The sequence below is a fragment of the Mastacembelus armatus genome, chromosome 6 (assembly GCF_900324485.2).
Source record: "Mastacembelus armatus chromosome 6, fMasArm1.2, whole genome shotgun sequence".
Classification (NCBI taxonomy): domain Eukaryota; kingdom Metazoa; phylum Chordata; class Actinopteri; order Synbranchiformes; family Mastacembelidae; genus Mastacembelus; species Mastacembelus armatus.
In genome coordinates this window covers 25,062,230-25,072,796 of record NC_046638.1, presented here as the reverse complement: position 1 = coordinate 25,072,796, position 10,567 = coordinate 25,062,230, and the positions used below count along the sequence as shown (strand labels likewise).

The window sequence follows — 10,567 nt, the reverse complement described above, 5'->3', positions numbered from 1 at the left end:
TGTGGGTTGTGTGTGGGGTGTTGTTTGTTTGTGTTTTTGGTGTTCGTTCGGGGTGTTGTTGTTCTCAGCCGCGCCCACACAAGTTTTTTTGGTGTGTTGTTTGCGACCCACTTTTTGTTTGTTTTGTTGGTGTTGTCTGAGTTGGTGTTTTGGTTTGGTGGTGGGGTTTTTTGTGGTTTGTTGTTTCTGTGTTTTTGTGTGTGTTTTGTGGTTTGTTGGGGGGGTGTGGGGGGTTGGGTGGTGGGGTTGGGTGGGGGTGTGGTGGGTTGGGGGTTGTTTGTTTTTGTTCGGGGGTTTTGTTGTTGTGGGTGTTGTTGCGGTGTTTGGGGGGTTGTGTGTGTGTTGTTTTGGGTTGGGGTGCTGTTGGGGTGTTTTGGGTTTTGGTTTTGGGTTTTGGTTGGGGTTGTTGGGGTTTGTGTGGGGGTTTTTTTTTTTTTTTTTGGGGTGGGGTGGGTTGTTTTTTGTGTTGTGGTTGTTGTGGTTTGGTTTTGGGGTTTTTGGGTTTGGTGTGTTTGGTTGTTTTTTGGGGTTGGGTGTTTTTTGTTTTGGGGTGTTTTTTGGTGTGGGGGTGGTGGTTTGGTTTGTTTTTGTGTGGTTTGGTGTTGGTTTGGTTTTTTGTGTGTGGGGGGTTTTTGTTGGTCGCCCACCACCTCCTCTTTTTTTTGGTTTTTTGGTTTTTTGGTTTGTTTGTTTTTGGTTTTGTTTGGTTGTTTTGTGTTGGTTGGTTGGTTTGGTTGTGTGGTGTTTGGTGTTTGGTGTTTGTGACGTCCTGGTCATACGGGTTTTGCCCCTCCTAGGCAAAGTCCTGCCCCAACTCACGCACCGATGAGCGTCGCTAACGCACAAACCGACCCACACACACACTCTGTGGAATCCATAACCCCACAACACAAAACTACTTTGTTTGTGGGAACGCGAGACACACATATACCCACACACCAAAAACCAAACTGGCACACCATGAACAAACTGGAATCTGTCCGATAAATAAAGATTGGAACCATTTTAACGCTGTTCCTCTGATACCAGTCACATGCTCAGTCTCTGTAATAAAATGTTGTGGTCAATGGTGTCGAATGCAGCACTAAGGTCTAGGAGGACAAGTCCATTATCTGAGGCTAAGAGAAGATCGTTGGTAACTTTTAACAGTGCTGTTTTGTACTATGATGTGCTCTAAATCCTGATTCCAAATCTTCCAATAGTTCATTCCTGTGTAAGTGGTCTGATAGCTGCTTAGCAACAGCTTTTTCTAGGATTTTAGAAATAAATGGCAGGTTGGATATTGGTCTATATAGCCAAGACTCCTGGATCAAGACTAGGCTTTTTGAGTAAGGGTTTGTTACTGCAGTCTTAAAGCCTGTGGTACATAGCCTGATACTAGAGATAAATTTACTAAGTCTAATAAAGATGAGTTCATTAATGGCAGGGTGTCTTTAAGCAGTCTAGTCAGGATGGGGTCTAAGAGACATGTTGATGATTTCGATGAAGCAACTACTGATGTAAATTCAGAGAGTCTATGGGAGAGAAGCAGTCTAAATATAACTGAGGTCTTACAGATGATTCAAGAGTCTGTAGTAGAAGATTCATTTATTGCAGGTATAGGAAGTATCTGCTGAATTTTATCTCTAATAGTTGTGATTTTATTGTAAAGAAACTCATAAATTCATCACTGCTGAGGCTAAGGGAACACTGGGCTCAACAGAGCTGTGAGTTTTTGTCAGCCTGGCTACAGTGCTGAAAGAAACCTGGGATTGTTCTTATTTTCCTCTATTAGTGATGAATAGTATGCAGTTCTGGCTTTACGGAGAGCTTTTTTATATGTTTAGTAGACTGTTTTTCCAGGCTAGAAAAATTTCCTCTAAATTTGTGGAATGCCACTTCCTTTCCAGCCTACGTGATGCCTGCTTTAAGGTACGACATGTAAATTATACCATGGGGCTAGTCTTCTCTGATTCACTAACTTCTTTTTCAGAGGGGCCACAGTTCAAGCGTTTCACGCAGTGAGGTTACAGCGCTGTCAACAATATGATCAATTTGGTAGGGAGTGGGATTGAAGCAGCTGCCCTCCACTATGTAAATACTTGGCATAGATGTAAATAAAGATGGAATCATTTTCTTAAATTTATTAACCGCGTTGTCAGATAAACATCTGCTGTAGTGGAATTTTCTTCCAAACGCTGCATGATCCATCATTTTATTTAAAGTTATTAAAGAATGTTCTGACAAAACAGGATTTGGGGGAAAAACTATTAGATGTTCAATTTCGACACCATAGGTCAGAACAAGATCAAGGGTGTGATTGAAACAGTGGGGGGGCTTATTAACATTTTGAATGAAACCAATTGAATCTAAAATAGAAATAATGCATGCTGAGGCTGTTATTTTCAACATCTACATGAATGTTAAAATCTCCCACTATAATGACTTTATCTGATCTAAGCACTAAATCAGACAGGAAGTCAGGAAATTCAGTTTAAAAACTCTGAGTAAGGGACAGGTGGATGGTACACAACGACAAGTAGAACTGGTTTTTGTGTTTTCCAGTTTGGATGCGAGAGACTAAGAGTGCAGCTACTCCTTCACCTCGACCTGTGCTTCGAGGAACATGATAATTTTTATGACTGAGGGGGTTGATTCATTCAGACTGACATATTCATCCTGCTGTAGCCAGGTTTCAGTGAGACAGAGTAAGTCAATTTGGTGATCAGTTATCAAATCATTTACTAACAGAAAGAGACCTAATATTTAATAATCCACATTGACAGTTCTGTTTTTCTGTTCACATAAGAGGATGGTCTTAATTTTATTAAGTTTTATGAATAACTCCTCTTCTGTTAACTTCTGATTTATTGATTTATATTTTCGAGGGGCAGACACAGTCTCTATGTGGTTTGAGGGGGGCGGCGGCTCTAAGGAAACTGCAAGGAGGCGTTTTAGACTGAGTCTCTGTGTCCCGGTCCCCACTCTGGATTGTCAGGCTTTAGGTCGGCTAATAAACTCGGCCAAATTTCTAGAGATGAGAGCTGCATCATTCAAAGTGGGATGGATGCCGTCTCTCGCTACCAGACCGGGTTTTCCCCAGAATAGGCCACTTGTCTATGAAGCCCACATCGTTTGCTGGACACCACCTAGACAGCCAGCGACGGCGGACGACGACATGCGGTAAACCTGTCACTCGCTGGTCCGATTGGGGGAGGGGTCAGAGAAAACTACGGAGTCCGACATTAATTTAGCAAGTTCACACCCCGATCTCTTTTTTGTGACCCTCGCTGGCGTATCGGGTGTCATTGCTGCCGCGTGTCATTTTCCCCTATTTCGTTAGCCTTGCCAGCAGCTTCAGTTTGTTCGTGTCGCCCGCTCTGGCCCCACGGTGCCACTTGCTTGGTGCTGGTGTCTCTTTTCACGTTCTCCACTGTCCGCCTTTCCGAGTGGTTTTCCGCGGGTGTGTCGCTGGCGGGGTCTTTGCCTGCACGGCGGTGAACGTTTCGTCGGCCGTCCCGGCAATTCCTCTCGGGCTGCTCCGGGCTGCCCTTGGCACCGCTCCCGCCCTGATCAGGTGTTCACGGGGCTCGTTGCTTTCCCTCACGCCAGCTTTCTTTCTTTCTTTATTTTCCCACTTATTAATTATTTCCATTTCTCTCAGCCCACTCCAATCTTCCCCTCTGGTCTGCAGTGGTTGTTTTTTCTGGCCCACGTGTTATGCCTGGTTGTGGCCCAAACTTCACATTTTTCAGTCTGTGATAGGCCTCCCCCCAAACAGCACCATTGGTGCTCACGAGCAACTGGTGTTGTCGTGTACAGTTTTTCTTCACGTCGATGTGCAAAGTCCTATCTTGTTCACGCCCCAAACAATACACTGCATTTATTTTCTCCGCCCCTTTGCCTTCCCCCCCCCCTCTCCCGCTCCGCCCTCTTCTTCCCCCTTTCTCCCCTCCCCCCCCTTCTCCGCCGCCTTTCGCGGGCTCGCGTTCCCCGGGGCGCTGGGCCGGTGCTGCTGCTCGGGCCGTCTGCCGCCCTGGCGGGCGCTCTCTTGCTGTGGTGTTCCTCTTTCGGGCCGGCGCCTGGCTTCCCCCTTTTTCCCCTTTTCTTTTTCCTTGCTTCCTTCCTCTTCGTCTGTCTTTCCTTTCTCTCTCTCCCGTGCGGGCCCCCCGCTCCGTCGTCCGTCCGCCCGTTCTCCCTTGTGGCCGCGTGCCCTCCCTTCCCCTCCTCCCTGTTGGGCGCCTGGTTTCCTCTCTCCCTTTTTTCCCTGCTTCCTCTCTGTCTGCCGCCCTGTCCGCTCTCTGTCTTGGGGGGCTTTCGGGTTGTCTCCCCGCCGCCGCGTTGTTTCCTGGTCTCGCTGCCGTTGCCGCCCCGTCTCTTTTTGCTGCCGTTTCTCTCCTTCCCCTCTGTCTCTCCCGGCCTTCGCCGCTCCCCCCCTCTCCCTTTCTCGTTCCCGGCGCCGCCTCGGCTCTTGCTTGCCCTGCGCTTCCCCCGTGCTCCTCCGTCCCCCCCCTTGCCCCCCCCCCCCCCCCGCGCCCCTTCCCTGGCTGCCCTCCTCGCGCCTTCTCGCTTTGTCCCCCTCCTTCCGCTGGTCCCTCCCCTCTGCCTGGTCCCCTCCCCCCCCGGTCTCCGCCCCCCCCCCCTCTTCCCCCCCCCCCTCGGCTGGTCCCTCCCTCGGCCGGTCTCGCCCCCCCCCGTCTGGTCCCCTTTCCCCCTGCCTGTCCTTTCCCTCCGCTGGTCCCTCCTCCCCTCTGGTCTCCCCCCCCCTCTGTCTTCGTCCCCCTCGTCCCCCCTGCCCCTGCTGGTTCCGCCCCCTCCGTTGGTCCCCTCCCCCTCCGCTGCTCTCTTTTCCTCTCTCGTTGTTTCGTTGTGTTGTTGCGCCGCTCCGTCGTCTTTGCTTGCCCGGCTTCTTTTTCCTTCGCCCGTCGTCTTTTTTGCCGTTCTTTTGTCGTCCTCTCTTTTTTGCGCCCGCTTTCTGTCTTGGCCGTCGTCTTTCCCTGCCCCGTCCTTTCCCTGGCCCCGCCTTGTTTTTTGCGCCCCCGTGTCTTTTTCTGGGCCCCGTGTTTGTTTGGGCCTCGTTGTTTTTTCTGCGCCCTGTGTTTTCTGTCCCCCGTCTCTTTTCTTTGCCCGTCGTCTCTTCTTGTTCCCCTTCTCGCCTGGCGTTCTTCGGTGGCCGCCCGTTCCGTGGGCTCTGTTTTTTTTGCCGTTTTTTCTGCTTCTCTCTTTTCCCTCCTTTCCCCGTCCGCTCTCTGTTTCTTGTCCACGGCGCCCGTGGCTGCGTTGGACGCTCTTCTCCCCTTCTGTGGCGCGGGGCCTCTGCGCTTCTGCCCCTGCCTCGCACCCCCTTCGTTTGTGGCCCGGCCCAGCACACCACACCCCCACACCACACACACAGAGCGATCCTCTACGCACCCTCCCATCCACTACTCATCTTCGTGACTACGCCTCCAGATTTGTTGTGTGGATTGTGCGTCCGAGCTCGAGAGCCGCGGAGCGTTTTACTGTTGCGTCCGCCCTCTCCAGATACTTGCCGCGCTCGCCCCCCCCGAGACGGATGTTTTTTGCTGTGTCTAGTGTTCTGTTGCTCTCTTGGTGGTGCTGTCCCTTCTTGCCCCCCGTGGCTGCCCTGTGTAGTGATGATTGTTTCTTCTTACCTGTCTCCTCACGGTTCCACGAGTTAGCCGTGTATACACCCTCTATCATTAGTTAGCTGTCAGTGTGTGTGTGATTGCTGTGATCTTTTGGTGATTCCCACGCGTGACTTGTAGTATGTGTATGTGTGTGTTGCCCCACACCCACCACACCACCCATTCCTCCCACACCCATTTATCTCTTTACGTTGCTGCACTGACCTCCTCGACTCGACCAACTCCGCCTCGTCTTTTCTTTACGCTCTATTTTTGTATGCCCCCTTCTCGATTTTGGATCGCCTGTTTTTGTCGACTTTTTTACTTGTCTACGTCGTTCACTTCTGCGGTTCTTAGTATTTATCGTCTTGTTTTGATATGCTGCTTTGCAGTCTCGATTTTGCATCTTCTCTCTTCTATCGTTCCCCGCCCTTCGCGTATCCATTGCTCGTCTGTCGTCTACCAGCATCCCTCCCCCCCCGTGAACAGACACACTTCCCTGTTCTCCCTTGTGTGAGTGAGTTGTTTGTGTGCCGCCCGCAGTTTGCTGTCGTGACGTCGTGTTGTTTGTTCGTTTTGATTATTCAGATTTGAGTCATTTTACTCTTAGTCTGCTTTATGTTGGCTCTGCTGCCCTGCACGTCCGGAGGAGACTCGACTCTTTTCCAGCTCACTGAGACGTACGACCCGGCTACCAGGCGTCGTGAAGAATTTTTTAGTGTATAAATTTTGAAGAATATTTCTGATCTGGGATTAGGTTTGTTTGAATGCAAGAAGTGTCTTAGAAAATTTAAATCAGTGTATTGTTTTCTGTGAACAAGATGACTTTCACATCCTTGTGAAGAAAACACTTTACACTACAACATCCAGTTCTCTTGTGAACCAATGTTCTGTTTGTGTTTTATGGCCTTATTTCAATGACTAAAAAATTGTAGTTTTCCACTAACCATGCATAAACACTGTTTTCTCAAAAAAAAAACCCTCAGACCTCAGAGGGTTAATGATTTATTTTGTTGTTCCTGTGAGAGAAAGTGAGAATAATTAATAAGTGGGAAATAATAAATAAATAAATGCTTGCGTTAGGGAAAGCAGACTGAGCCTTCCTGTATAACATCCTGATCAGGGTCTGTTAGCGGTCCAAGGGCAGCTCCGGAGCAGCCCGGAGAATTAGCCTGGGACGGTCCGACGGAAACGTTCACCTGCCTGTTCATGTTTCTAATAGATTTTCCCCGCTCAGCGACACACCCGCTGAGAAACCGACTCTGATAATTGGCGATTCCATAGTGAGGAACGTGAAAATAGAGACACCAGCGACCATAGTCAAGTGCATTCCTGTGGCCAGAGCGGGCGACATCGAATCAAATCTGAAGCTGCTGGCTAAGGCTAATCGTAAATATGGGAAAATTGTTATTCACGTCGGCAGCAATGACACCCGATTACGCCAATCGGAGGTCACTAAAATTAATGTTGAGTCGGTGTGTAACTTTGCTAAATTAATGTCGGACTCCGTAGTTTTCTCTGGACCCCTCCCCAATCTGACCAGCGATGACATGTTTAGCCGCATGTCGTCGTTCCGTCGCTGGCTGTCTAGGTGGTGTCCAGCAAACGATGTGGGCTTCATAGACAATTGGGCCACTTTCTGGGGAAAACCCGGTCTGGTAGCGAGAGACGGCATCCATCCCACTTTGAATGATGCAGCTCTCATCTCTAGAAATTTGGCCGAGTTTATTAGCCGACCTAAAGCCTGACAATCCAGAGTGGGGACCGGGACACAGAGACTCAGTCTAAAACGCCTCTCTGCAGTTTCCTTAGAGCCGCCGCCCCCCTCAAACCACATAGAGACTGTGTCTGCCCCTCGAACATATAAATCAAATAAATCAGAAGTTAACAGAAGAGGAGTTATTCATAAAAACTTAATAAAAATTAAGACCACTCCTCTTATTGAACAGAAAAACAGAACTGTCAAATGTGGATTATTAAATATTAGGTCTCTTTCTGTTAGTAAATGATTTGATAACTGATCACCAAATTGACTTACTCTGTCTCACTGAAACCTGGCTACAGCAGGATGAATATGTCAGTCTGAATGAATCAACCCCCCTCAGTCATAAAAATTATCATGTTCCTCGAAGCACAGGTCGAGGTGAAGGAGTAGCTGCACTCTTAGTCTCTCGCATCCAAACTGGAAAACACAAAAACCAGTTCTACTTGTCGTTGTGTACCATCCACCTGTCCCTTACTCAGAGTTTTTAACTGAATTTCCTGACTTCCTGTCTGATTTAGTGCTTAGATCAGATAAAGTCATTATAGTGGGAGATTTTAACATTCATGTAGATGTTGAAAATAACAGCCTCAGCATTGCATTTAATTCTATTTTAGATTCAATTGGTTTCATTCAAAATGTTAATAAGCCCCCCCACTGTTTCAATCACACCCTTGATCTTGTTCTGACCTATGGTGTCGAAATTGAACATCTAATAGTTTTTCCCCCAAATCCTGTTTTGTCAGAACATTCTTTAATAACTTTTAAATTTAAAATGATGGATCATGCAGCGTTTGGAAGAAAATTCCACTACAGCAGATGTTTATCTGACAACGCTGTTAATAAATTTAAGAAAATGATTCCATCTTTATTTACATCTATGCCAAGTATAAACATAGTGGAGGGCAGCTGCTTCAATCCCACTCCCTACCAAATTGATCATATTGTTGACAGCGCTGTAACCTCACTGCGTGAAACGCTTGATACTGTGGCCCCTCTGAAAAAGAAGTTAGTGAATCAGAGAAGACTAGCCCCATGGTATAATTTACATGTTCGTACCTTAAAGCAGGCATCACGTAGGCTGGAAAGGAAGTGGCATTCCACAAATTTAGAGGAAATTTTTCTAGCCTGGAAAAACAGTCTACTAACATATAAAAAAGCTCTCCGTAAAGCCAGAACTGCATACTATTCATCACTAATAGAGGAAAATAAGAACAATCCCAGGTTTCTTTTCAGCACTGTAGCCAGGCTGACAAAAACTCACAGCTCTGTTGAGCCCAGTGTTCCCTTAGCTCTCAGCAGTGATGAATTTATGAGTTTCTTTACAAATAAAATCACAACTATTAGAGATAAAATTCAGCAGATACTTCCTATACCTGCAATAAATGAATCTTCTACTACAGTAGCTCTTGAATCATCTGTAAGACCTCAGTTATATTTAGACTGCTTCTCTCCCATAGATCTCTCTGAATTTACATCAGTAGTTGCTTCATCGAAATCATCAACATGTCTCTTAGACCCCATCCTGACTAGACTGCTTAAAGACACCCTGCCATTAATGAACTCATCTTTATTAGACTTAGTAAATTTATCTCTAGTATCAGGCTATGTACCACAGGCCTTTAAGACTGCAGTAATCAAACCCTTACTCAAAAAGCCTAGTCTTGATCCAGGAGTCTTGGCTATTTATAGACCAATATCCAACCTGCCATTTATTTCTAAAATCCTAGAAAAAGCTGTTGCTAAGCAGCTATCAGACCACTTACACAGGAATGAACTATTTGAAGATTTTGAATCAGGATTTAGAGCACATCATAGTACAGAAACAGCACTGTTAAAAGTTACCAACGATCTTCTCTTAGCCTCAGATAATGGACTTGTCCTCCTAGACCTTAGTGCTGCATTCGACACCATTGACCACAACATTTTATTACAGAGACTGGAGCATGTGACTGGTATCAGAGGAACAGCGTTAAAATGGTTCCAATCCTATTTATCGGACAGATTCCAGTTTGTTCATGTCCATGATGAACCTTCCACACAAACAAAAGTTAGTTATGGAGTTCCACAAGGCTCTGTGCTAGGACCGATTCTGTTCACCCTATACATGCCTCCTTTAGGATATGTCATTAGGAAGCGCTCTATTAATTACCACTGCTATGCAGATGACACTCAGTTATATCTATCTATTAAACCTGTTAGCACAAACCAGTTAACCAGACTTCAAGCGTGTCTAACTGACATAAAGGCTTGGATGACCAGTAACTTTTTATTTTTAAACTCAGAGAAAACAGAAGTCATTATATTTGGGCCAAAAAATCTCAGAAATAACTTTTCTAAAATTATAGCTACTCTAGATGGCATAACCCTGGCCTCCAGCACTACTGTAAAAAACCTTGGAGTTATTTTTGACCAGGGCATGTCCTTTAACTCACACATAAAACAAATCTCTAGAACTGCATTCTTTCACCTGCACAACATTTCCAAAATTAGGAACATCCTGTCTCAAAATGATGCAGAAAAACTAGTCCATGCATTTGTTACCTCAAGGCTAGATTACTGTAACTCATTACTATCTGGATGTCTCAATAGCTCCATAAAATGCCTCCAATTAATCCAGAATGCCACAGACAGAGTCCTGACAGTAACTAGCAAGAGAGATCATATTTCTCCTATATTGGCTTCTCTTCATTGGCTCCCTGTAAAATATAGAATAGAATTTAAAATCCTTCTTCTCACATTCAAATCCCTTCATAATCAAGCTCCTTCATACCTTAAAGACCTCATAGTACCATATTATCCCAATAGACCACTTCGCTCTCAGAGTGCAGGTCTACTTGTGGTTCCCAGAGTTTCCAAAAGCAGACTGGGAGGCAGAGTCTTTAGCTATCAAGCTCCTCTCCTATGGAACCAGCCTGGGTTCAGGAGGCAGACACTCTCTGTACTTTTAAGGCTAGACTTAAAACCTTCCTCTTTGACAAAACGTATAGTTAGGGCTAGACTGCCCGAGGACCATCGGTGCACTGAGCTCCCCTACCCTAACCCCTGATGGTCCAGGTGTCTGAGACATTCTTCCCTAGCTTCACATGCTGCCTCCTGTCTGTTAGGAAGTCAATGATCCACTGACAGATGGAGTCAGGCACATTCAGTAGGAGAGCAGGGCGGATTGTATTGAAGGCAGCTGAAATCCACAAATAGG

At 46.5% G+C, this 10,567-nt stretch overlaps 1 protein-coding gene across 1 annotated transcript in view; it reads right to left on the bottom strand.

The window, feature by feature from the left end:
• LOC113132867 (spore wall protein 2-like) overlaps positions 1 to 5,682 on the bottom strand; it is a gene marked incomplete at its 3' end in the record, with an annotated part of 14,316 nt that extends 8,634 nt beyond the window's left edge. The window contains exons 1-3 of the mRNA XM_026311249.1: positions 5,482 to 5,682; positions 4,193 to 5,323; positions 3,378 to 3,548 (exon numbers count right to left, since the gene is read on the bottom strand). Of these exons, the coding sequence (XP_026167034.1) occupies positions 3,378 to 3,548; positions 4,193 to 5,323; positions 5,482 to 5,682 (1,503 nt within the window). The remainder of the gene's footprint in view (positions 1 to 3,377; positions 3,549 to 4,192; positions 5,324 to 5,481) is intronic.
• Between the last annotated feature and the right edge of the window lie 4,885 nt (positions 5,683 to 10,567).